We start from the raw sequence: 26545 nt of genomic DNA, 5'->3' as shown, positions 1-26545 counted from the left end.
TGTTGAATATATGCTATATGGTAATTTATGGACCTAATAGGTATCTAAAGCTATTTGCACATAACAAATAGGAGCCTACACAACACAAAACGCTGTTGCTGTATGTAGGTTTTATTTCATTTGTGTGTTTTTTAATCTTATATTTTGGAAATGTACATCCAGTCCCCCCCCCTCAATCTTTTTGCCCCCCCCCCAAGAGAGTGGGCCCCTAAGCTACAGCTTGTTTAGCTTATACGTGAGGGAACTCCGTAACCCCCCCCCCTTGCCTCGCCAGTTTTGCACTGCCACTTGTCCTGCGCTGGCGAAGCTTTCCCACCAAGCTCTCCCCGGACGCGTGTCACGTGACCCGCGCCCTCACGTGACCGCCTCGCTCCTCGCCCCGTCGAGATGGCGGCGCCTGTGGAAGAGGAGCAAGCGCTGCTGGACGGGGACTCGTCGCCAGAGCACGATGGCTGCCCTGCCAGGAAGCCGATGTCGGCCCTGTGCGACCCGCAGCGGCTGGCTCATCGGATGCTGGTCCTGGCGCTCATGTGCTTCCTGGGCTTCGGTGAGCGTAAAGCGAGGCTCCCGCCGCTGCTGCCCCCTTTCTCGCCCGGGACTGGTCTGCAGTGAAGGGGGCTCTTGGGGAGGACGGTGGGGAAACCTGCCTTGGGGAAAAACAAAACCAAACCCCGACAGCTGCTTGATCGTGTGGCCGGCAGGGCGGCGCGAAGCATATCTTTTTCAGGAACCATTGACCTTTGGGGAGTGATCTTGGGAACGTGCCAGAAAATGCTAATTTTCTTTACTGTGTGTTTCAGGGTGAAGCTAGACCCCGCCCTGAGAACTGGGGTTTTGCATTTTAGATTGCAAAAAGAAAAAAACAAAACTTGCATTCCTGGTGTTCTTTGATGATTGCTGTGCAAGCACCAGAATGGGGAAGCATCTATATGCCTTGGGGAGGAAAAACCTTAAGCAAACAGGGAAGTCAAGCACCCTGTGTTTGATGACTCGCTGAAGTGGAGTTTCGCTTTTTAAATTCTCCTCCCTACGGAAGGATTTGTAGGAGGCGGTGGAAGCTTTTAAGCATGTAAAGAGGATATAGAAAACTACTTTCTGCTGAGGCAGGCATTTGATTGGTCTCATTCAGTACTGGTTATGCCAGCCTTTCCCCAACCTGGTATTCGGATGTTTAGGATTACAACTCTTATCAGTGCCATCCAGCCTGGTCCATGCCTGAATGAGGCCAATCTGAGTTATAGTTCAGAAGGTCTGGAAGCTGCTAGGCTGGGGAAAGCTGGCCTACCCTTCTGACCAACTTCCCTTCAGGGTTTCAAATAGGGATTCCCCCTCGCCCTGCCTAGAAATTTCAGGGATTGAATCTGTGCCCTTACACATACCCTTCCCATCAGAAACATTACCTGTTGCTTGAAGGCTGCTGAATCTCGAGAAGGGAAGGTGGAGGTGTAGCTGCTCCTTCTCTTGCTTCTCAGTGGACAGAAAATGGAGGGCTTTTTTTCTCCTGCCTCTTCCCATTGTGGTGGTTTGGTATGATCCAAAATGTTTACCATTATTGCTATTAATACAGCTTTTCCAGGTTACTTAAAAAAAGGGGGGTGCGGAGTTCATGTTTAATTTTGTTGTCTTAATTTTCCTGTATAGGCAGCTATTTTTGCTATGACAACCCCGCAGCGTTGCAAACTCAGGTCCAAAAGGTGAGTGATGTACAGAATATCTGCAATATGGTGGATTTCTCCCTTTTCCCTCCAGAGAGGTTACCTTTTTAGTCACACGTTAGATGACTAGGAGTAACTGAGAGAGAAAAAATTGTGCTGATCTTGCTTTTTAAAAAAAGGACCTATAATTAAACTGATTGCTGTTTCACTCTCTGGTAACAAGAAACATCATGGCTAAATATGATGTGATTTATGTGTTAGGTTTGCTTTTGTTTGGCCATGAGTGCTAGAGGTTGATGTTCCCCACATTGCACCTCCCACCAGCCCTGATGGGTCTTTCCTGAAGAGTGACCCAGGAGCTCTGCTCATCTTTTTAGAAGGATGGGGTACAGTACAGGCAACCAGCCCCCAATGTAGACTTGCATGGTGCTGTAATGAAAAAGCATTTCACTGGATAGATGTTTCTGTATGAATGTGTCATAACACAAAGTGGTGTCAAAAGATTACGGTGTTCTCTTCCTTTTAGGATATGAAGGTGAACACAGCTGAATTCATGGCACTGTATGCCTGGTATTCTTGGCCCAATGTGGTTCTCTGTTTCTTTGGAGGCTTTCTGATAGACAGAGTCTTTGGAATAAGGTAACTGTATAACCCAGGGGTCAGCAACCTTTTTCAGCCGTGGCCTGGTCCACCATCCCTTAGACTAGCAGTTCTCAGCCTGTGGGTTCCCAGATGTTGTTGGACTACAACTCCCATCATCCCTAAGCTCTGGCCTTGCTAGCCAGGGGTGATGGGAGTTGTAGTTCAACAACATCTGGGGACCCACAGGTTGAGAAAGGCTGCCTTAGACCATGTGGTGGGCCAGACTATATTTTTTGGGGGGAAGTGAATGATTTCCTATGCCTCACAAATAACCCAGAGATGCATTTTAAATAAAACGACACATTCTACTCATGTAAGAACACCCAGATTCCCAGACCGTCCGCGGGCTGGATTGAGAAGGCAATTGGGCCGGATCCAGCCCCCGGGCCTTAGGTTGCCTACCCCTGGTATAACCCATCCATCTCAAAAGTGACAACTTGATCCACGTTTTGCTTATGCCCAAATAATGTCATGTTTTGCTAATACTTGTTTAATTTTTCAAAACACAAGTGAGGAGAGTGCTGTTGCGCTTGGCTCCTCCCTTCAGGCTTCCACATGGCGTCTAGTTGACCCTTGTGAGAACAGGATGCTGGATTGGGTGGGCTGCTGGCCTGATCCAGCAAGCTCTTTTTGCATTGGAGTTTTGCAGGCTTGTCTCCAGAGATGCAGGAGAGTTTTACAGTGGTACCTCAGGTTACAGACGCTTCAGGTTACAGACTCCGCTAACCCAGAAATAGTACCTTGGGTTAGGAACTTTGCTTCAGGATGAGAATAGAAATCGTGCGGCGGCGGCGGCAGCGGGAGGCCCCATTAGCTAAAGTAGTACCTCAGGTTAAGAACAGTCTCAGATTAAGAACGGACCTCTGGAACGAATTAAGTTCTTAACCCGAGGTACCACTGTATTTCAGTCCTAGTCAACATTAACTTACAACATGAGTCAACCATGGGGTTTTGTATAGGGACAGTTCTGTGCAATAAGTTAACCATGTGAAACTCCTTGCCAGTAGAAGTTCAGGAGGAGTCATCTCTGCTTTCAGGTGTGTTTTAGAAACTGTTGATCAGACAGCCCTTTAGAACATTATTTTTTTTACCAATCAGTTTTCCTTGATGTGCTATTGATATTTTTACCTGAAGGAGCGTCTCCACCCCCATCGTTCTACCTGGACACTGAGGTCCAGTGCCGAGGGCCTTCTGGCGGTTCCCTCACTGTGAGAATCCAAGTTACAGGGAACCAGGGAGAGGGCCTTCTCGGTAGTGGCACCCGCCCTGTGGAATGCCCTCCCACCAGATTTCAAAAAGAACAACAACTACCAGGCTTTTAGAAGACATCTGAAGGCAGCTATTTTTAGGGAAGCTTTTAACATTTAATAGACTATTGTATTTTAATATTGTGTTGGAAGCCGCCCAGAGTGGCTGGGGAAACCCAGCCAGATGGGCGGGGTATAAATAAATTATTATTATTATTATTATTATTATTATTATTATTATTATTATTATTATTATTATTTACTATAACCATTGCAGTATTGCATTTTTTACCCTAATTTCTAGTTGCAAATATTAACATAGGTATTTTTAAAGTCTTCATTTTCTTGCAGGTGGGGCACAATAATATTCAGCACCTTCGTCTGTATTGGACAGGTGAGTGAAACAGATAATATTCATGTACTTTTCAATGGCTAAATACAGAAAAATTAATGCTTATGTCCCAAATACGGAAAAATAAATGCTTACTATTTAACCTGCTTTTTCAGTGCAAGATTCCCTAACGTTGCAATCGTATACATGTCTACCTAACTGAGTTCATTGGGGCTTACTCCTAGGAAAGTGTGTAGGATTGCAGTCTGAAATATACGCACATGGCATGGCTCTAACACTTATTTGAAATGTGACATGCATTCCTTTTTTTACAGGTGATTTTTGCTGTGGGAGCAATATGTAACGCTTTTTGGCTGATGGAAGCCGGCAGATTTGTATTTGGGTGAGTTCACACCTCGGCTGTGTCTCAACATTTGCTATATATACCCTCTCTCCCTCTTAAAAAGCAGGCAGCCCATACGGAACTATATGTTGAAAAATACCCTGCACTCTTGCATCTGAACAGCTGGATTATTTGCCTTTTGGTTTTCTAGTTCTTGCGTTAAGGTAAAACTTACCGTATTTTTCGCCCTATAGGACGCACCGTCCCATAAGACGCACCTAGTTTTTTTTTTTTGGGGGGGAAATAAAGGAAAAAAAATTATTTCCCCCCCAGGCGCGGGGCTGGGGCAGCCCGAACGTTCCCGCTGCTTGCGGAGAGATCCGCGAAGCCTGGACGCGCTGAGATCAGCGTGCGCAGGCTTCAGGATGCCGGCAACTCTCCCCAAGCAGCGGGAGCCTTCCCGCTGCTTGAGGAGAGGTCCGCGAAGCCTGGAGAGCGAGAGGGGTCGGTGCGCACCTACCGCTCTCGCTCTCCAGGCTTCAGCGAAAGCCTGCATTCGCCCCATAAGACGCACCCACATTTCCCCTTCATTTTTGGAGGGGAAAAAGTGCGTCTTATAGGGCGAAAAATACGGTATATATCAGCATGGATACATTACTGTCATTAGAAGGCCGGTGTTTCATCCACGTTGCTTCAGATATCTGTATTCATGAACTTTCTTGCTTCATTTAGGATTGGCGGAGAGTCCTTAGCAGTGGCGCAAAATACCTATGCTGTCAGTTGGTTTAAAGGAAAAGAATTAAACCTTGTGTTTGGACTGCAACTCAGCATGGCTAGAATTGTAAGTCTAAAAAAAATTTTTTTTGTTCTAATTTTAATCATTACTATCCTGACATTTGTCCTCCATCAGTGTCAACCTTTGCTTGTAAAGTGGAACTTGCCCATCGCCCTCTCTGTGTCTGACACTCCCCCCCCCCCAAATATGCCCCAAAATGTTGGGAGACCCTTCGAAACCGGTGGGTGGGTTTCATTGCAGGAGAAGGGGAAGCCACTTGCATAACATTGACTGTCACCCATGGTGATGGATTTTCCTGTTTACAGTGGTGCCCCGCAAGACGAATGCCTCGCAAGACGGAAAACCCGCTAGACGAAAGGGTTTTCCGTTTTGGAGGTGCTTCGCAAAACGAATTTCCTATGGGCTTGCTTCGCAAGACGAAAATGTCTTGCGAGTTCCTGTGGGGTTCCCCCCCCCTTTTCCCAAGCTGCTAAGCCGCTTATCAGCTGATCCGCTAAGCCGCTTAAAAGCTGATCCGCTAAGCCGCTGAACCGCTTATCAGCTGATCCACTAAGCCGCTAATAGCGCTAATCCCCTAAGCCGCTAATGGGCTTGCTTCGCAAGACGAAAAAACCGCAAGACGAAGAGACTCGCGGAATGGATTCTTTTCGTCTTGCGAGGCACCACTGTATTTCTCTCTATGCACATTAGAGTGGGGAGAACAGTTCTTAACTAGGGACATAGGGATTGTTTGACTTGGAGAACACCCATTGAGATTAATGGGCATGACTAACTTAGATATTTAAATTAATTTCTATAACTCAGATACAGTGGTGCCTTGGTTTAAGAACAGCTTAGTTTATGAACAACTTGGAATAAGAACGCTACAAACCCAGAAGTAGGTGTTTTGGTTTGTGAACTTTGTCTTGGAATCACATGTTCCACTTCCTGTTGAGTGTAACTTGAGTCCCCCGCTGCTATGGGAAAGCATGTCTTGGTTTAAGAACGCTTTGGTTTAAGAACGGACTTTTGGAGCGGATTAAGTTCTTAAACCAAGGTACCACTGTATTCAAATATAGATCTTATTTTAAGGGTTTTTTTGGCCTATTTGTAAAATTGGTTGGAAGTATATGTTACAGTTGCAGATCATCTCTCTTCCAGGGGAGCACTGTCAATATGAACATTATGGGATGGGTGTACTCCAAAGCTCAAGATCTGATCGGTTCTACGGGTCACACTACTCTTGGCATAGCTCTCTTGATAGGTTAGTAAATGCTTTCAGTATTAACTTTGTACGAACATTTTGGTTTCCTCTTTGATGAATTGGAAGATTGTGGGTTGTTAGACTCAGATTAGACCCATTAAAATTAGTGGACTTGCATTAGTAATCACTAACTTAATGTCCCATGATTTCAGAAGGCCTTCTCTGTGTATGGCTTAATTGGATAAAATACTAAGGCTTGAAATTCAGTTCCAACTCTGTAAACCCACTTTTTTATTGTAAACTACAAAGTTAAAAGCTTCAGTTTGAGGCTAGATAATGAGAGGAATGGAGGACTTTCTGATCTTGACATCAGAAAGGTTGCTACCATGGAATCATTTTAACTCTAGATCTGAGAGAAAGAGAGAATCTCTTATTTGCATATTGCATATCTGCTGCTGTCTGGCACCATACACCAGGGACACGGGTGGCGCTGTGGTCTAAACCACTGAGCCTCTTGGGTTTCCTGATCAGAAGGTTGGCAGTTCAAATCCCCACGACAGGGTGAACTTCCCTTGCTCTGTCCCAACTTCTGCCTACCTAGCAGGTCAAAAGCACACCAGTGCAAGTAGATAAATAGGTACCACTGTGTCGGGAAGGTAAACGGTGTTTCCGTGCGCTCTGGTTTCCATCACAGTGTCCTGTTGCGCCAGAAGCAGTTTAGTCATGCTGGCCACATGACCCAGAATGCTGTCTGTGGGCAAACGCCGGCTCCCTCGGCCTGAAAGCGAGATGAGCACCACAACCACATAGTCGCCTTTGACTGAACTTAACCGTCCAGGCATCCTTTAACTTTTTTTCTTCTTTTTTTACCTTTTATACAAACTGACACAATGAAAGCAAGGCTGCATTAGAGCTGCAGCATATACATAGCCTTTGGTGAACTTTTTCAGGGCAATAAAGATCGAATGAGTCAGTAGTTTACACATGACCTGCAACAAGTGGTGATGCAGCTGTTTCAACATCTTTACCAAACACTGAATTATTTGTGCTTAATGTACTGATCTGTGGTTTGCTCAGCACTGAACTGCACAAACATTTTAGTAAAATCTGGAACTCCTTTCCTTTTAATTTGGCAGAAGACTTGCTTTTATTCATTTATATGTGTTTACAGGATATTCATAAATATAATACTTAGTAAACTTTTGTAAATATTTGTATTTATTAGTATTTAACCATCTGACACCTTGGATTAAAAAATTAAGCTGTTTTACGGCAATTAAAATAGAAATTAATTAGAAACACACTGGATAATTGGGAAGACAGCATTATGAATAGCGTTGTGTGATGACATAACTCAGATTCTCGGACTAGAATGGTTCTGTGTTAACTGTCTTTGTGCTTCATTGTAAGTGCCATGCGATGCCAAGTTACAATGATGAAGCTCATGTTCTCTAGCTCTGCTAATGAAGGGACTGAGTCAGACATGTATGAATATCACTCAAATGATGTCACAGCTAAATTTGTGAACTGTCTATATTTCTCTAAAGTACCTTGAAATCTTTCTTGGATGAACGGCAGTATACCAATGTAGCAGTTAGTGATAAAAGTAGTGGTATTTAACGCTGGCTGCTTCGCCCATGTAAGTCATTGCTTAATTATACAGTCACCAGGTAATAACATGAATGGATTTTACAGTTCCGTAAATGGTGAGTAGCTTCTGCTGGTAACACTGAATTTCTCTGCATTGCAGGCGGTGTGTCATGTATCTTTTCACTACTTTGTGCTCTCATTCTTGGTTATCTGGATAAAAGAGCAGAGAAAATTCTTTGCAAAGAGCAGGGAAAAACTGGTAAGTGGGTGTCAGGCTTCAATAATGGAACCTTAGGCTGCAGTCCATAGTTTTTGAAAATGTATGTTTATACTGGAGGAAGCAGAGACGATCTTTTTGAACATGTTTTCCCCACTTGCCAGAATGCATGTGTAGGTTTCCCATAACGTGATAGGAAAACTCAAAACTCATTTTGAAGTGACCCAACTTCACTTTTCTCACAATTCTAGAGTTTTTTCCGTTGAGAAACTGCAGCTTCTGCTTCCCACCAGTAAAAAAAAAAGCTGGAATTAGTCAATGACGGGAAATGGGGTTTGCTGATTTTAGTTGGCCTTAATATAGAAATGATTGAGTTAAAATAGCCGAACTGATGTTTCTCTTTTCTCAAGGTGAAGTGATAAAATTAACCGATGTGAAAGACTTCTCGCTGTCCTTGTGGCTCATATTTATTATCTGCGTTTGCTACTATGTGGCCGTCTTCCCTTTCATTGGACTTGGAAAGTAAGTGCATGCTTTGACAAAAGACATGCCACTTTGTAACTTGTTGCAAATGTTTGATATACCTGATTATTATTATTATTTATAAAAACTGTTTATGTCCCCTAAAATGTGTTGCTGTTCTGGTGTTGTAGGCTGCTTTGGGCACCTCTGTGTAGAAAAGTAGCCTACGAGTTGAAGAAGTAGTAATTCCACTAGCAACACTCGGAGGCCCAAAGAGATAAGGCAGGAAGCCAAATAAGGCACTCCAGCCTCTTGAAACATGCAAGAAGATCTGGGCATGTGCCATTTCTATGACATATTCCATTTTTGGCTCAAAATCTTCTGAGGCAAGGCTTGAGGAAGGAGTCAGTGTGTCAGTTTGCAAAGTCTTGCTTAGGGGGTATATTTTCTTCAACTATGTAATCTGGTTCTGCTTTGACACTAACTTTCAGTTCTGCACTTAAAACTCAGATATTCTTCAGAATCTAATAATTATTATATTCATTCATTCATTCATTCATTCCCCGCCCATCTGGCTGGGCTTCCCAGCCACTCTGGGCGGCTTCCAACAAAATATTAAAATACAGTAATGCATCAAACATTAAAAGCTTCCCTAAACAGGGCTGCCTTCAGATGTCTTCTAAAAGTCTGGTAGTTGTTCTCTTTGACATCTGGTGGGAGGGCGTTCCACAGGGTGGGTGCCACTACCGAGAAGGCCCTCTGCCTGGTTCCCTGTAACTTGGCTTCTCGCCATGAGGGAACTGCCAGAAGGCGCTCAGCGCTGGAACTCAGTATCCTATTTGATACTCTTGGATTAATCTTTTAGGGAGCAATCCTAAGTACAAGGAGCTGGCGTATAAAGTTGCTGGAGATCCAAACTCTGATCGTCCCACCCAGAATGTCTCACCTTTTTTGTATTTACAGTGGCCTTAGTTTGGCCAGCTTTAGCTCAGGCATCTGACCTCTGGCTGAACCAAGACGAGCAAGTTATACCTGCATGTCTTCAGCGGAGCTAGGTTTGAGGACTTAATGCCAGCTGAGCCAGAAACCAGCCAGTAGAGCTGGAGATCCTCTGCATCCTAAGCTTCTCATGCCAACACACCTTGACATGGGATTGCCCCCTCAATGTCTAATGTGGTGCATGTTCTAGCTATCTCCCAGTTGGACTACTGCAATGCGCTCTACATGGTGCTACCTTTGAAGGTGACCCGGAAACTACAACTAATCCAGAATGCGGCAGCTAGACTGGTGACTGTAGCGGCCTCCAAGACCACATTACAGCAGTCTTGAAAGACCGACATTGGCTCCCAGTGCATTTCCGAGCCCAATTCAAAGTGTTGGTGCTGACCTTTAAAGCCCTAAATGGCCTTGGTCCTGTATACCTGAAGGAGCGTCTCCACCTCCATCATTCAGCCTAGACACTGAGGTCCAGTGCCGGGGGCCTTCTGGAGGTTCCCTCACTGCGAGAAGTGAGGTCACAGGGAACCAGGCAGAGGGCTTTCTCGGTAGTTGTGCATGCCCTGTGGAACGCCCTCCCATCAGATGTCAAGGAAATAAACAACTATCTGACTTTTAGAAAACATCTGAAGGCAGCCCTGTTTAGGGAAGTTTTTAATGTTTAATAGACTATTGTATTTTAATATTGTGTTTGAAGCCGCCCAGAGTGGCTGGGGAAACCCAGCCAGATGGACTGGGTATAAATAATAATAAATTATTTTTATTTTTATTTTGCTCCGTCTTGCTATAATTTTCATCCCCCTCCACCCACTTTACATTTCCATTAAAAGCCAAGTGCCACAACCAGGGCTTATTTTGGGTCAGAGTGTTTTCTCCTAGGATCAGTCTCTGAGTAACATTATGTCCAGTCTACTTCATGCTGCTCTCACAGCTTCCTTTTCTGGGGAGTGTTAGCAGATATTTATTGTATACAATTTCGTATTCCTCATTACTTAATAATTAGCAGTCCTCTTTCAACAGAGCTTTTCTTATTGTGGCCTAGTTACAAATCAGCACTATTAGAATTGCAGGCTGTTCCCCCCCCCAAATAGTTATTGTAAGCAGGTGTAAGATTGTAAAACTTTTTATATGGATTTTTACAGGGTTTTCTTCATTGAGAAATTCAAGTTTTCTCCTCAAGAAGCAAGTGCAATCAACAGGTAAGTGTTGTCCATTTAAGTAAAAAACCCCAAATAATTGCATTGCGTGCATTTTTTCAGCTCAAGAACCTCGACTTTGAGCAGCGCACCTAAAGCACACACACTTGGTAGGATAAAAGATCAATAAAAGAAACTGAATATTTGCTCTGAAGCATATGTATGCAGTATACAGTTGCATTCCTTCCCCTTGAATCTTCAGATTTCTTACTTAAAAAGGTAAATCTCTAGCTGTTGCGATTACAGAAAAGTGTGCCGAAAACAATACAGTCCTTTCATGTAGATCACTTCCTTAACCACCTGAAAATGGCATGATCTTCTAAGATAATATATACTATAACAAAAATGAATAGAAAAGATACAATTTAAAATGTATTTTCTTTGTGAATTGTAATTCCACCTTGCCTTGACTGCTAGTGTAGCTTTTCAGTGATAATTCGATTTTTTAATAAGAGTTGACCAATCCAGTGAAATCACCATGAATTTATCGATGGGCATGACTGCATATCACAATATATCAGGTCTAAAAAATAATTCAGGAACTGAATTTTTGCGGGTGGGGGAAAGAGGAAAGCCACAGCACACTGGGAAACCTAGAGTGGTTGTAGCGTTTTGTATCATGATTGCCTTGCTCTTCTGAAATAACCTTCCTTTGTACAGCATTGTCTATATCATATCGGCACCCATGTCTCCTGTCTTTGGATTCCTGGTAGACAAAGTTGGAAGGAATGTCACCTGGGTTATGTGTGCTGTAGTGATTACTCTGGCTTCTCATATAATGCTGGCCTTTACCTTCTGGAACCCCTGGATTGCCATGGTAGGCATTTTCCCCAACTTTCTTTTATCTAATGCAATAAGGCGCATCTCCCACAATAAACCGCATTTTGTGCATTATATGGGATGTAAAATAATGGATACTTGTGTGTAACCCTGATTCTTTCCTCCCAAGGATGCAACATATACGCCAGAAACTATTTTTTTATGGCAGTCCAGGCCGCTTTAGGACATTAGTATACTCTGTATGAATTTTGGTACTCATCAACTCGGCAGCTGTGCTAGATGCCATTTGTTGGACGTTGCACCTCTCATACACTGTGTTATCTCTGTCGAGGAGCTTTAAATATGCACACGCTGCTTCAACTTCAGAGCAAGCTAGTGTAAACATCCCCTTAAAGGTAAAGGGTAAAGGGACCCCTGACCATTAGGTCCAGTCGTGGCCGACTCTGGGGTTGCAGCGCTCATCTCGCTTTATTAGCTGAGGGAGCTGCCGTACAGCTTCCGGGTCATGTGGCAGCATGACTAAGCCGTTTCTGGCAAACCAGAGCAGTGCATGGAAACGCTGTTTACCTTCCCGCCAGAGCGGTACCTATTTATCTACTTGCACTTTGATGTGCTTTTAAACTGCTAGGTTGGCAGGAGCTGGGACCAAGCAACGGGAGCTCACCCTGTTGCAGGGATTCGAACTGCTGACCTTCTGATTGGCCCCCTTACAACTGGGCAAACTGGATAGAAATGGGACACCTAATTTGTGAAGCCCATATAACTTGTCCCCTCTGGAGCTGTTGGTAGATCACGTTTAATGTGTGGTTTTTTTTAATGCTGTTTTCTGCAGTGTTTCCTGGGAGTGGCTTATTCCCTGCTGGCCTGTGCCTTGTGGCCTATGGTAGCTTTCGTTGTCCCTGAACACCAGCTCGGAACTGCTTATGGCTTGTGAGTAATAGATATTTGAATCTTGATACTTTGGAGTAAGGATTTGTCTTTTAAACTTTGGGATTAATAGCACGATACCGAATTGTTCTCATAAAGCACATCCTTTCACTGCAGGTCATTTAGGAATTTCATTAAGACAGTGGTTCTCAAAGGATGTGGCAGGAAGATTCAAGGGCAATCTGAATTATATTATGGGAATAATTCATGTTCTTATGTAGCTGGGGTGTTTTATACTTTATAATGATCATATTGGAAAGTAGTTGTGTTCTATGTTATGAATCAAGCACTGCCAGGAGTTGTTTGCCAATGTATTTTTTATCATTTAAAAAATGGGTGTGGCACGAGCAAGTTTTTGTACTGAAAGTATGGCCCAGAGAAACCACTGCTTTAAGATGTCTTTCACTGCACCTGGTTCACCAGTTCAAAAACATCGAAACTTATTTTCTTGGATTCAGTCTTGGGAACGGAAGACTTGATTTTTGAAACTGGGGCTGCTCAATGGATTTTCTCGCCCTGATGCAAAACCAGTGTCCAGGGCCTTGCCCTGTTTTACAGGCCTGACTCCAGGTATATTGCTTTCAGCTTGGAAGAATGGAAATCTAGCCATCTGAGATAGCGTGTGTGTGTACCAGATAGCAGGTGTCCATGTATGTCAGATCTTGAACACGTTTTATACCTTCCTCTCATGTGGGCCACCTTGAGGGTACGGTGTATTCCTGCCAGCCTGTCTAGGTCAGGTTGTGGGGCTGTTATGAGTGTGTCTCCCTGGAAGTGGCGTTGCTTTGGAAGGCAAATTAACCCGCCACTTTTTATTTTATTTTACCAGCTATATCTCATTGTTTAATAGATGCATATGGCTTTTTATTTGCTCATCTGTCAGCTCGTTTGGATTTTATGAGCAAGTGGGGGCAATATCTTTCACTTGGTTTCTTTTTATTAGTTGAAAAACTGAGCTTTGTAAGCTAATCGCCTTAATGCTTTTCAGCATGCAGTCAATTCAGAACTTGGGCCTGGCCATCATTGCCATCGCAGCTGGCATGATCCTGGATTCCCGGGGCTACCTCTTCCTAGAAATCTTCTTCAGTGCTTGTTTGTGCTGTAAGTACAGTCATACCTCGGGTTACAGACGCTTCAGGTTGCGTTTTTTCAGGTTGTGGGCCGCCGAAACCCAGAAGTACTGGAACAGGTTACTTCCGGGTTTCGGCAGTCACACATGCACAGAAGCGCTAAATCGTGCTTTGTGCATGCGCAGAAGTGCCAAATCGCAACCCGCGTGGGCGCAGACATGGGTTGCGAACACTGCGGGTTGTGAACGTGCATCCCGCACGGATCACATTTGCAACCGGAGCATCTGCTGTATGATGACATCTTGTTGGAATAGCTAATAATTCGCATGAAGCTATTGCTCAAAAAGAACGATGCCGAACCACGTGGTGGGTTCTGTGCTAGGCCCACAATGTTCCTCTCTCTTCCTAGACCTGCATAAAGGCCAATGTACCCTAGTTCACGGGGATTCTTGAACTTGAGTGATTTCAGGTAGTGATTGGACCTGTGTGCGTGTCATGCCCTGGCTGGACTCGAGAGGGGTGGTGGGAGGCAGCAGCTGGGGAACCCCCAGGGGAAGAAGGCTCAGACCCGGGGGATGGGTGGTGGGACAATGATGAGTGGTCAGAGGGAGAAGAGGGAGCAGAGTGGGAAGAGACAGTGTCGGAAGCTGAAGAGTTAACAGAGTTAATGAGCAGGAAGAGTCTGTGGCAGAGCGAAGTCCAGAAGCAGAAGCAGGAGAGGAAGGAAGCCAAGAGGCAGTGATCAGGCAGCTTACTGAAGAATCCAGGGAGTCTCTCCCTCCTGCTGTGATTAGCTCCCCTTCGCCCTGTTTTCCCAGAACGTGCAGAGGTATGAAGAGGGCAGAGCAAAGACAGACAAGGCGAAGAAGTCTCAGGTTGCTTGGAATAGGATGTTGGGGAGGAGGGGACTTAGGCAGCAGGGACCTTCAGTCCTCGCAGCTTCCTCATTGGGACAAGGCCTACTGGGAACACTTACTGTGCTCGCTAGATCTGAGGTGTTTTGTGTCTTTGACTAGACAGCTAACTTCACTGACACCTTGTGAGTTATTCCTGACCCGTTCCTGACTCCCGCTTTAACAGTGCGGGCTTAACTGGGGAGCTGCTGTAGGTAAAAGCAGGTGAAGGGGAAATGCCTAGCTTTGTGAGTGAAAACCCTGATGTTACTTATTAGTGACTGGGACCAGTGTAAATGCATAAGCGTCTAGTTGGGCTGGCATCCTGATCTGAGCCACAAGGGGTGCTACTTCTCCTCTGGGCTTTGCCGCAGACCTGTTTTGTATTCAATTGCCTTGTTTGCATTTAAATATTTGTATACTGCCCGGACGCTGCTTCCGACCACAGTATTCTGGCTATGTCAGGGAAATTCCGGATGTATGGCAATCCTACTGTATAGGCAGTTCTCATCAAATTTAAAAGGAGGAAACAAGTCAACATTACAGTATCAAACAATTTAATCTTAAAATAAAGGCAGCAATAAAAAGATAAAATAGAGCAGCAATAAGAAGATAAAATTGAGCAACATTGCAAGTTTAAGAGCCTGAGCCAGCCTCAAATTAATCAGTTAAGAGCTGATGTATGCAGATAGGTCTTTAGAAATAACCAATGAGGGAGCTATACACACTTCCCACATAATGTTACTTTTTTATTTATTTATGTCCTACCGTTCCTCTCGAAAGAACCCAGGGCAACAGACACAGCAGTGTTAAAATATGAAAAAACAAAACAATACAAAAACTATTCCAAAAAGCAGTTAAAAACATTTTCAACCACTGATCTTGGGCTTGTCAGGAGTCTTTAAGCCATCAAATGCCCAAGTAAGCAGGAATGTGTTTAAATTTCTCCTTAAATTCAATAATGAGGGCGACAGATGCTCCTCACCCAGGTGGGAGTTCCACAAACAGTGAACTGCCACTGAAAAGTTATGGTTCGTGGGCTGTTGGGCAGTCCCTAGTGGTGGCACTACCAACAAGTCTCACCTACAAATTGTAGAGTCTGAGATGATAGATGTTAGGGATGATAGTTATTTATGGGCTTTATGTATCAACACATATATGCTAGACCTAGTAGCTCACTTGCAGTGAGAGCAGTACTTTCAAGACCCACTGCTGTGCCCCACTTGCCAGCCTAGCAGCCACATTCTGCACTAGCTGCAGCCTCTGGATTGCATAATGTTATGGGGCCACCACTAAGAAGGCCTTGTCTCTTGTACCTGCTGGCCTGATAGACGGCTGGTGGGCTGTGAGCAGGGCTTCTCTGTCTCATAAGGGTTCAAGGAGTCCTTCATATAACCTGGCTATTTGTCTTGAGCCTATTTAATCTGCTTTCTTTCTTGATTTTTGCCTTACCGCACTGAAAACTCACTATTGAGACTCGCCTGGTTTGTATACTTGAACTTTATATAACTTCTTTTTTGCTTTTTAGTGGGCCTCATTGCTGTTGTCATGCTGTACTTTGTGAATCTCCTCAGGGGTAAGTCTCTTCATTATATTAGTCTTGCGACTAGTAAATTTCTTTTTTAAAAAAAATAATAATATATATTTTTATTTGTTTTTACCAGTACAAATTTACAATCAAACAATTTATATAATAATCTCTCGAGATTCTCTGAGTCTCTTGACTTCCCCCTGTCCCCTTATTACAATGTTTGTAACTACATATTAATCCATTCTCCAAATTTCATTTTTTCAAATCATCCATAGTTTTCATTACATTACAAGTGAGTGTTAGATTCCAAGTAAAGTTTTAATTTGCTTACAATGGTCTCCTAAGTAAATTATAAATTTTCCCATTCTTTTTCAAAATCCTGGTCTTCTTGATTCCCGAGTCTCCAAGTTAGTTTTGCCGTGTCAGCATAGTCCAGCAGTTTGTCTTGTCATTCTTCCCTAGATGGGATTATTTCTTCCTTCCATCTTTGGGCTAATAGCATCCTTGCAGCTGTTGTCGCATAGCAACTCTGTCAGAACCAGCAGAGGTGGAGCAGAGATGGACAAGATGTCAAAAGTCTCCAATTGCTTGGGAAAACCTTGAAGAGGAGGGAACTGTGTCAGGAAATCTTGCCTTATCAGGAGAAACTGGCCACTCTCCAGGCACCCGGCTTGATCTCCTTGTTGACCTCCCCGTCTGCGTTTCCCGGCAGGATACAGGCTAGGTCGCGATCGGCGATCCTCCTCAGCGTGAGAAGGACACACCACTCTTCCCTGCTCCCTGCTCCCCCCAGGGAGGGGAAAGAGATAGACAGAAAAGTATTTACATGCCTTTATTTCTGTCTTTGCAGCATTACAGAGAAACACGTCTGCTCTCTCCAAAATCCAACAGCAGAGAGAAAAACTCCACCTCCTGTACTTCCTGTACAGGTCAAATTACACTCTGAGCTAAATCCGGTGCTCAGCACTGTGAATAGACTGTCCCTTTGTTCCCACGGTACAGTCCCAACATTCCCATCATGTTTTGCTTTCCAGCCAGCTGCAGCTCACTGCCGCATTGCTCCTTTTCCGTAACAAACTGTAGGAAGGCAGGGACCTTCAGTCCTCACAACTGGGAAGTGTTGCTGGGCTCTCTGGGCCTGATCTGTTGTATTTCTTTGACTAAGGAGTTAATTCTCTGACAAGAATTATCTGTGAATTTTTGCTGACCTGCTCCTAACTCCCACCCTGACATGGGGCAGGCCCAAATCTGCCTTTTATTCTTCATTTCTAAAGAGAAGGCAGAGGAATGTTATTTCCTGATCTTGGCACTGAACCCCACAGTACTTGGTATGGGAGCACTTCAGGGGAGAGTTCCTTTTGTCTAGAGCTGCTTCTGTCTTCTTACTTCCTATAACCTTCTAGATTTTTCATGTAGCACACAATACTTACACCAAGTGAACTGTGGTAAATACTTTAACGGCCCTCATGGTGTTGTACCCACAATATACATGGATTGTGACTGTTTGTAAAAACAACCATGCACTCTGTTAAAAGACATGCATATATCTTTTCTGTCGTAGGAGGTGACCTTAACTGGTCTGCAAAGAAAAGGGAAAAACTACAGAAACTAGCTGTGGCTGAGTAAGTATGTTGCTGTGTTTCTAGCCTAGAGTTTGCATTGATGTATTACAAAACAATCAAGACTACAGGGGCAGATTGGTTTGGAAACACAAAACGGTGTAGCGCCAAAGATCCAGGAACAGATATGGTAAACTTGAGTGAATGAGGCGGAAGTATTCTTCAGCAGTGGGGCAACTCTCATTCATGTCTTGTTGGAGATAGCTTAAAGCAGGCCATGAAAAAATCAGTGTTGCGGTTCACTTTTATATGGCGCAATGTGTTTTGCCAACAAATTTAACTTCTGTGTTTGAAAGGCGCATAGGGTAAAATAGTAATTGTTGCAGCGTGTTAAAAATTGCCTGGTGTGTGATGTTTAAATATAGTCTCGAAGCAAGCAGTTTATGCGGCTTAAAAATGAGATTTTTTTAAAAAAACACTTGTATAGCATTTTCACGGTGCTGCAAAAAAAGGACATTTTTGTCTCTTGAAACGTTAGCAAGTGCTTGCCAGGCTTTGGGAAGGTGGATGGAGGGCTCTGGGATAAGCAGCCCTCCACCTTGCCTGGGGGCTGGTTCTGGGGGCTCCTCCTGGCTTTGCACATTTTTGCGTATATGCCTAGACCCCCGGAACGCAACCTGAGTTACCTGTATGTTGCTGTGATCAGACTGCTACTTCCTACAGAGCAAAATTCCCAGTGTATACCATGTGGAGATTGCTTTGTATGTAAGATGTAAGCTGGAAACTCACTCTCTCTCAAACGACAAATGCAGTGAGGGCCCTTCTTTCCTGGCTAGAAAAACTGAGCTTTCATTAGCCAAATTTCCAGAGTAGCTTCGGAAAATATTTCCATTACTTACGTTAACAAAAGTTATTCAGTATTTTGATATATATTCATAGTCAAGTTGATACTGTTCTAAATAATAAATTACAAAGGAAGCATCTGTAAATCAACCATTAATAAATCATTTATTACTGAATCAAGTAAAAAGCAAATAATTTTAAATGAAATTGAACAAGGGATATGATTGAGTGTTACCTTAACTTGGCAGGGATTGGCCACCAATCCAGTAGGCTTTGGTTCTCTTTTCAGTCACCTGATAGGTGGTTCCCTTGTCAGTGCACAATTAGAAATACACCTTAAGGTTCCTGACTGTTCACTGGCAGTATTACTTGCCCTTTACATGACATCACAAACATACACACAGGTAGTGTGTATGTTTGGAGAGAAACTGGAACCCAAATTTGGAACCCTTGGAGGTTGGATGTTCCCCACCCCTGTTCTATTTTTTTTAAAAAAATATATTTATTAGAGTTTCCAATTATTACAAACAAAAAGCAAAAAGCAAACATAAAAAACAAAAAAGACACATAAATTTCCCAACTTATTTTCTATAACATATTTCCCCGACCTCCTCATACCTCCGCTTCTTGTATATCCAGTTCAAATTATTTATACAGCAAATCCTTATCTCAAAGCAATACAGCTTAAAAAGAAAAAAAAAGAAAACACCTTATTTTCTCTTCCACATCTTAGAGTATTATAACTTTAAATAAAAGAAACCATTTTATCAAATTCCTTTTGCCATTACAGCTAGAAACCACTTAGTTTCAATCCAGCATCATTCAGCGTTCCTTAATTTTACAATATTTTTGTAAATAGTCCTTGAATTTTCTCCAATCTTCTGCCGACTCTTCTCCCTGGTCACGGATTCTGCCAGTCATTTCTGCCAGTCCCATACAGTCAATCAGCCCCCACCCCTGTTCTAGATGAGAAGTTCATTTGGGATGCTGGATTCTTGGGCCTCACTGCCATTCCAACTAAACTGTGACAGCAAATACGTAAAAGATTTGACACTCTGTAAGAGAAGACATGTGAATGCTAAGCTCTCGGGGAAGTGTGTTGGTAACTGAGTGACAGCTGGGAATTTCTGACGAAGCCCAGGGTTCCTCAGAACAGAATTTGAAATTAAAAGAAATTAAACTCTACATAGAGGTCACTCTAGATGTGCCAGAATTGCCATATGAAAATCATTTCCTTGTAGGAAAATAGCCTGGCGATAACCTTGAGAAGAAAGCAGATGATGCCGAAATGCTGCGATGCACATGGTTATAATTCTCTGTGTTTATCCTCCCATTAATAGCTATAGGTGAAATGTGTAGGAGCACTAAATTGGGATAACTTGACTTCACATAAAGAAGGAGGAGTCCTGTGTTTGTTCAAATATATTCCCCTGGAAGGTCCTTTTCAAAGCAAAGATGCTGGTGAAATCAGCAGGTCATTGCAAATATTTCCTTTGAGGGGGAGGCCAGTTTGCTTTCGTGAAAATATCTAGATGCAGGTCTTGCAACATGAAGGGACCAGTGTGATTAGTGGCAGAGTGTTGGGCTGTGGAAAACTAGGGTTTAAATTGCTAGTCAGCCACAGACCTCACAGGGTAATGTTGGGCTTTCCTCTCAGTCTATCATATTTCACAAGGTGGTTGTGAACTTACAAGTAGGGGGAAGAGGGAAGGAGCAACTTATATGCCTCCGTGAACTTCCTGGGTGAAAGTTGGGATATAATCATAGTACAGTCATACCTCATGTTGCGTTCCGCTCTTGTTATGGACTTTCAGCTTACAAATCCGGAAGTGTTTACTTCTGGGTTTGCCGCCCGTGCATGCGCAGAAGCGATCTTCATGCACTCACAGAAGCACTCGATCGTGCCGTGCACATGCACAGAAGAGGCACTCTAGTTGCGGACTTTTCGGGGTGCGAATGGCACCCCCGAAACGAATGACCATATATACTTGAGTATAAGCCAACCCGAATATAAGCTGAGGCATCTAATTTTAGGACAAAAAACTGGGAAACGTATTGACTTGAGTATAAGCCGGTTCACCACACCACAAACCTGGTGGCGGAAGAGGAGGAAGAACAAGCAGCTCAAAAGGGCTCCTTTCGGGCTGCTCGTTTCTCCTCCGCTGCCTCTGCTGCTCGCAAGAGCAGGCTTAGGAGCCCAGTTGGGAGAGGCATGGTTCAGCACAGCGCCTCTCCCAACTGCAGCTCCTGTGCCTGCCCTTGCGAGAGGCAGGTGGCGGCGGAGGGACGAGCGGCGAGAAAGGGTTCCTTGTTGAAAAACTCGGCTTATACTTGAGTATATACGGTAAGTCCGCAACTAGAGGTACCACTGTAAATAAAGCATTTGCCATATACAAGAGCTGCTTCTGGTGTCCTCAGAATCTCAAAAATACTTGCAATTTGTCTGCTGGACAAGATTTGAAATGTGTGGGAAAGGCACTCTTACACTTGGCACTTTCAAATGACGGGAACCTCGTCTTTTATTTTTGTACAAGTCTATTCAAGATTGCAAGCAGAACCTCAAAATTCATGCCGACCATTTCCTCAGCTGTTGAAAGCTAGCTTTTCTTAAATGTTTCCCTATTGAAGACTGTGCCTTTTTGTTTTCATATTTCTTGTGAATATTTTGAAAATGGTTAGGGGTGCTAAAAATGTGTTCTGTATATTTCCAGCCCCAGCCAGCCTAATGAATTAGCCACAGCAGAGGTTCTGCAGAGAGAAGCTGCAGCCTCATTTAGCACTTTCAAAGGAGTAATAGCTAAATGCAAAAAAGTATTAAAGTCTGTAATAATGTGTCACCCCACCACCGCTTTCTATACTGGAATAGCTTTACTGTTTTACATGCTTTTTTAACTGTATGATTTAATTGCCACCTGCCATGGGAGCTTATGGCGAAGGGCAGGCAATTAATGGGATGTATAAAGTTAAATGCACCAACTGCACCTCTTGCACCAACTCCCATTGAAATGAATGGTTGGCGTATGAGAGCACACAGTTCTCCCTTCATGCTTCCCATTTATTTAAGTGAAACATGTACAGGAATGTTTCCAAGTGCATTGTTCCCTTAAGCCAGAGTGGACTCTCAACATGAAAACAGTTGCTTACTTGTATCTGAAGCTTTGTCTGGGAAGAACCAGCTCCTTTGTGATGGATTCTTAGCCCATTCTCAGTTGATATCTAAAAGCTCAGTATAGCGCCGTGACACTTCTGACAAGCGACAAAGAGCCTGTAAGCAAACTGTTACAATAACCTTTTGCTAAACTATTTCTTGCAGAAAAGAAATCTGAATAGGAAATACCTACCGGAAGTGGGGAGCGCTTGATCAGCAGCTTGGCCAGTCAAAGAGTGGTTTATTGTGTGTGTGTGGCGAAACTTTGATGCCTAGCGCTTGGACAAAGTAGTTGGAAAACTTAACTAACTTGCATAGAACTTTTTCGAGACCTGGACTTGTGTAAATTGTCAAACTTGCTTCTTTGTCAAAGCACTTTGACCGCAGTTGGAGCAAAAACTCGTGTATTTGGTGTATCTACACATTGCTGAAGAGACGGTTGCTGTTGAACTGAAGTCGTCTTCCAACTTGTTGGAGCAGATCTTTTGGTTTATGGGCTGCAGTTTTTAATCTTTCTATTGTGGAACGACGATGGTTTGCCTACTAATAATGGCACCTTGTTACTCCATTACTGTAACTTGTGTTCTGAAGGGGTGATTGCCTTACTAAATGTGGTATTAATCTGCAGTTTCTTATTTGAAATTCTGGTTTCATAATAAAAACAAAACAAACATGGTAATGACTTGCAAGAATCATGAAATCCTGGTGTGGTGGTAGACTGATTTGGATAAGTTCTGCAAAAGCAAATATAATGTCATTTGAGAGAAACAAATCTTGATGGATTTTCTATTAGGCTGCTAGGCAGGCTGTCTTGGTTAGGGGCATTTGTCTCTGCTTTTGTACTGGAATTGTATTTGTTTTAAAGCATTTTTGTTGTTAAAGGCAAAGCTTAAAACTCGACCGACTGTGTCAAAACTTGCACTTTGCACTCAATTTTTCGACCTTTATAAATAAATAAATGAAGATAGTGTCTGTCTTTACTGCCTGTCAAATTTGTATGACTTACTCTGCCTCCATTTATCTGGCAGCTGCAGTTAACTGTAACGCTGATCTAGGTGTAACGTGCAACGAAACTTCTGGGCGCATTTGTGTTAATAGCAGTTCCCTTTTTTTTACAGAGCAAAAAGACGGGAAAAAATAAGACGTCAGAATGAAGATGACTTAGCCAAATTGCAACCAAAGAATGACTTTAGTTTGAGGAATAGGTATCTCTCCAGATTAGGTGCTCAGGTACTGATAACCAAAATATTTCTTTTTAAAAGATTGCAATATGTAATGCTCTAGATAAGGCTATCTTGCCAAACCACCTTTTGTACTAAATACTAGCCCAATAGAGCAAGTCAACAAAATGTATAGTTGGTGGCAAAGCATATTATTTGCATTCAGAAAATCTCAGTTAAATGGACTTCTGGTAGCTAGGCCCACGTAAAAACTTTTGGTGACACATTGGATTTGGCTTGTCAAAGCAGTCTGTACAGATCAACTTTGTATGCTCAGCATAATGAAGTACAGTTGTACCTCGGCTCCCGAACGCCTTGGGAGTCGAACGTTTCAGCTCCTGAACAATCGAAAACTAGAAGTGAGTGTTCCGGTTTTCGAATGTTCTTTCGGATGCTGAATGTCTGACGGGGCTTCCGATTGGCTGCAGGAGCTTCCTGCAGCCAATCAGAAGCCGCACTTTGGAAACTGAACATTTCAGAAATCGAACGGACTTCCGGAACTGATTCTGTTTTACTTCTGAGGTACAGCTGTATGAGCACCCATCCAAAGTAAAATAATTTTCTCAGGTTCACAGCCTTTTATGAGAAATGGCCACAAACTGTGACAGTGTCACATGTAGGGCAGAGACAAGGTGTGCTTGATCCTTTTGCCAAACTTCACTGTAGTAACAAAGGACAAAACTAAATGTGAGATAAGTAAAGAGCTGTGAATAGACTCCACTGAAAAGCGTCACCTTTAAAGGGGTTTGAAAGATGCAGCTGTGGCGAATGTGCCTTCCCACTGTACATGCCCATGGTGGGTTTGCGCTGCGCTTGCCAGGGGCTGAATATGCATGTGTGAACCGGCCCTTCCTTGCTTAAAAAATAGCCGATAAGCTGGAAATACTTGCTGATGAGATGCCTTGCTCTTTCTTGCTTTTGCAGCTGCCAGACACCTATGTTTGCCACTTAGCTGCACTGGCACACAGAAGTGTGTTGAAATAGCAGAATTGTGTTCAAGATGTGGAAATGGCAGTGTGAAATTTTGTGCAACGCAGGACCCCCCTACTCTTCTGTGGAAGAGAGCGGCAATATACAGAATGGAAAGCGGTCAATATTAGATCTTGTGCCAACAAGCATTTAGCTGACCTCTTGGAAGATTTTCAAGATGCTACATAGAATTCTATGCCAAAGTGGGTGGGATGGAACTATTTTTTAAAAAGTTTCCATGGATTTACAGCTGTTTGCAGTCACCTGCTTTACTTAGAACTCATATCTGCTTACTGTTTTCCTGCACTTCGAATAGAATTTCATAAACAATATGAATTTGAGGCAAAAAACAAAACAAAATACCTGTTCAGTATAACCACACTCTGAACTCTCATATCTTTTATTTACATTCTAGGTTTCTTTTGCTCTTAAGAAGGAAGCAGTGGAGCCTTAATTCACTAGACTATTTATTTCTGTGAAATTTTTAGCTTTTTATTAGAAACCGTTTAAACACACTACTACCTTAAAAGTGACTTCTTGAAAATGTAGGAATTTTCACATTTTGTGTTGATGAAAAGCAGAAGCATGACATTTCCTATGGAAATAGCTTAAAATGTATTCCTTTTTCTTTATTAAGGTAATGGTAGCAATAAAATGGTAAAACTTGCTGTTGCAGTTTGCTGCAATAAGAAAAGCCATTTCTTGTGGCTATAAATGAAATGGATTAAAATTCCAGGAGGAGACAGGCCTCAGGGTCATCGTCAGGCTTCTATCGCTGCAGAAATGTTTTAATATGAAGCTGTTAATAGTTAAAAATTGCATTACTAGCAATGCAGCCATCAATTGGTTAACACTAGATGTTACTGGCGGTTATATAAGCTGGTGCACCTTTCAACTTGAATGTTGATCCCAAGATAGTACAGTGGTATCTTGGTACTCAAACGGCTTAGCTCCTGAACAAATCACCTCCCGAACGCCGAAAACCTGGAAGTGAGCGTTCCAGTTTGCAAATGTTTTTCAGAAGCTGAATGTTCAACACTGCTTCCGCAGCTTCCAGTTGAGTGCAGGAAGCTCCTGCAGCCAATCAGAAGCTGCGCCTTGGTTTTCAAACAGACTCCTGGAACGAACTAAGTTCAAGAACCAAGGTACCACTGTACACAAATGTATTGTGTGGAATCTTTTAGGCTACAATCCTTTACATACTTAACTGGGATCATATCCCATTGAATCTGGTAGAAATTCCTTTAGGTTGGCATGCATACAATTGTACTGCTCATTTTCCATTATCTGAGTAGTTTAATGTTGCCTCAGCTATAACAAAGGGGCTGGCAGGTGGCGCTGTGCTAAACCACTGAGCCTAGGGCTTGCTGATCAGAAGGTTGGCAGTTTGAATCCCCGCAAGGGGTGAGCTCCCGTTGCTTGGTCCCAGCTCCTGCCAACCTAGCAGTTCGAGAGCACATCAAATATCAAAGTGCAAGTAGATAAATAGGTACCACTCCGGCGGGAAGGTAAATGGCGTTTCCATGCGCTGCTCTGGTTTCACCAGAAGTGGCTTAGTCATGCTGGCCACATGACCCAGAAAAACTGTCTGCTACAAACCTCAGCTCCCTCAGCCAGTAAAGCGAGATGAGCACCGCAACCCCAGAGTCGTTTACCACTGGACTTAGTAACTGTCAGGGGTCCTTTACCTTTAAGCTATAACAAGCAGTATCTACACAGTCTTGGAAACTCTGCTGAAGGCTCTGGAAAACAGTTCTCTTTACTCAAGCACAAGACTTGCTTTTAGAACACACTATACCTGAACATTGATGGCCTAAAAAAAAGTCATATACTCCCAAGTCAATTGGATGATTTCTTTTACTACTTATTTCATGAGAAATAATAATAATAAAATATTTTAGAGAAAAATGTAAATTCTAAATGGATGGCTTATTTGTAATTGTAATTATTCCCCCTTCTTGCTAATAAAGCCAAATAAGCACAATAGTTGCTGACTTTTAATATTTGTTTTCACTTATTTTATAGCAAACATACTCAGGTGGATAGGAAGTTAAGTGTTGCAAGCCAGCTTATTACGTTGAGCTCTTTATGTATTATTTGAAGTATTAACAAGTTAGGGCTAATTTTATATCTGGAGAAACTGTGCTGGTGGGAAATAATATGATAAAGCTATTCTTTTATGTAGATAGAGATTGTTAACTGTGCCTTTTGCCCAGAAATATTAATATTCTTAGCTGTGCACTGCAACTTTCCTGCTTTCCTCTTCCCATGTCCCCCCCCCCCCGCCCATCAAGAGGGGATTCCCACCATTTTCTGAAGCAGATTTAGGGGTTGCCATGGGAAAAAATGTCTTTTTAGTGGCACAACTGCTTCATTGGATACTGCCCTACTCATGAAGTTTCTCTGGTGTAAATACCTACTTCCATTGGCTAAAGATTAAGCTTGGTACTATGTGAAATGACCTGGTTCTCATGAAATTGCATATAAGCGATACTCCAAATGGGCCAAATGCCATCCTTTACAACCTCCCTACTTGTTGATTTTCAGTTTCAAACCTTCCATTGGATTTTGACTTCAGAATTACCTTTTGAAGCAGGGGTGGCCAATGCTTTCGGGGCCAAGGGCCTGATCCATGGTCGATTCTCTGGGGGTAAAATGGTTCTGTCCAATACCTTTTCTTCCAGGTCAAATTTTGGTGTTATTGGCCACAACATTCAAAGAACTATTGCCAGTATCATGAATAGCTGTCCTCAATGGTAGCCAGCGACAGCCTCGTCCTCCAGAAATTTATGCAATTCCCTTTTAAAGCTACCCAGTTTGGTGGCAGCCACTACAGAGAATTGGTTGCTTGTTATGAAAACACAGCCAGGCTGTTAAAAATGCAGTGTGCAACGTTTTAAACAAAAAGCCCATCAAAGCATAATGATTTCCATAGTTTTATGCTGCG

The 26545-nt window shown here is 43.1% G+C and overlaps 1 protein-coding gene across 4 annotated transcripts in view; it reads left to right on the top strand.

The window, feature by feature from the left end:
- Positions 1 to 359: 359 nt before the first annotated feature.
- Positions 360 to 26545, top strand: part of MFSD1 (major facilitator superfamily domain containing 1) — a 41774-nt gene continuing 15588 nt past the window's right edge. Inside the window, exons 1-17 of one of the 4 annotated variants that reach the window (XM_082224298.1) lie at positions 361 to 547; positions 1642 to 1694; positions 2182 to 2294; positions 3896 to 3938; positions 4211 to 4278; positions 4951 to 5059; positions 6155 to 6257; positions 7948 to 8046; positions 8415 to 8526; positions 10605 to 10661; positions 11319 to 11475; positions 12271 to 12368; positions 13354 to 13466; positions 15857 to 15904; positions 17421 to 17481; positions 22528 to 22639; positions 23554 to 25584. In XM_082224298.1, coding sequence (XP_082080424.1) covers positions 388 to 547; positions 1642 to 1694; positions 2182 to 2294; positions 3896 to 3938; positions 4211 to 4278; positions 4951 to 5059; positions 6155 to 6257; positions 7948 to 8046; positions 8415 to 8526; positions 10605 to 10661; positions 11319 to 11475; positions 12271 to 12368; positions 13354 to 13466; positions 15857 to 15904; positions 17421 to 17481; positions 22528 to 22639; positions 23554 to 23613 — 1566 coding nt within the window. In that variant the 5' untranslated portion in view covers positions 361 to 387 and the 3' untranslated portion in view covers positions 23614 to 25584. Of the gene's footprint in view, positions 548 to 1641; positions 1695 to 2181; positions 2295 to 3895; positions 3939 to 4210; positions 4279 to 4950; positions 5060 to 6154; positions 6258 to 7947; positions 8047 to 8414; positions 8527 to 10604; positions 10662 to 11318; positions 11476 to 12270; positions 12369 to 13353; positions 13467 to 15856; positions 15905 to 17420; positions 17482 to 21574; positions 22378 to 22527; positions 22640 to 23553; positions 25585 to 26545 lie in introns of those variants that run through there. The other 3 variants (XM_082224297.1, XM_082224299.1, XM_082224300.1) reach the window with 3 other exon arrangements.

This window comes from Podarcis vaucheri (assembly GCF_965113315.1).
Source record: "Podarcis vaucheri genome assembly, chromosome: 5".
NCBI classification, from domain to species: domain Eukaryota; kingdom Metazoa; phylum Chordata; class Lepidosauria; order Squamata; family Lacertidae; genus Podarcis; species Podarcis vaucheri.
The sequence above is the reverse complement of the archived record's forward strand: the minus strand, read 5'-3'. Positions and strand labels throughout refer to the sequence as shown.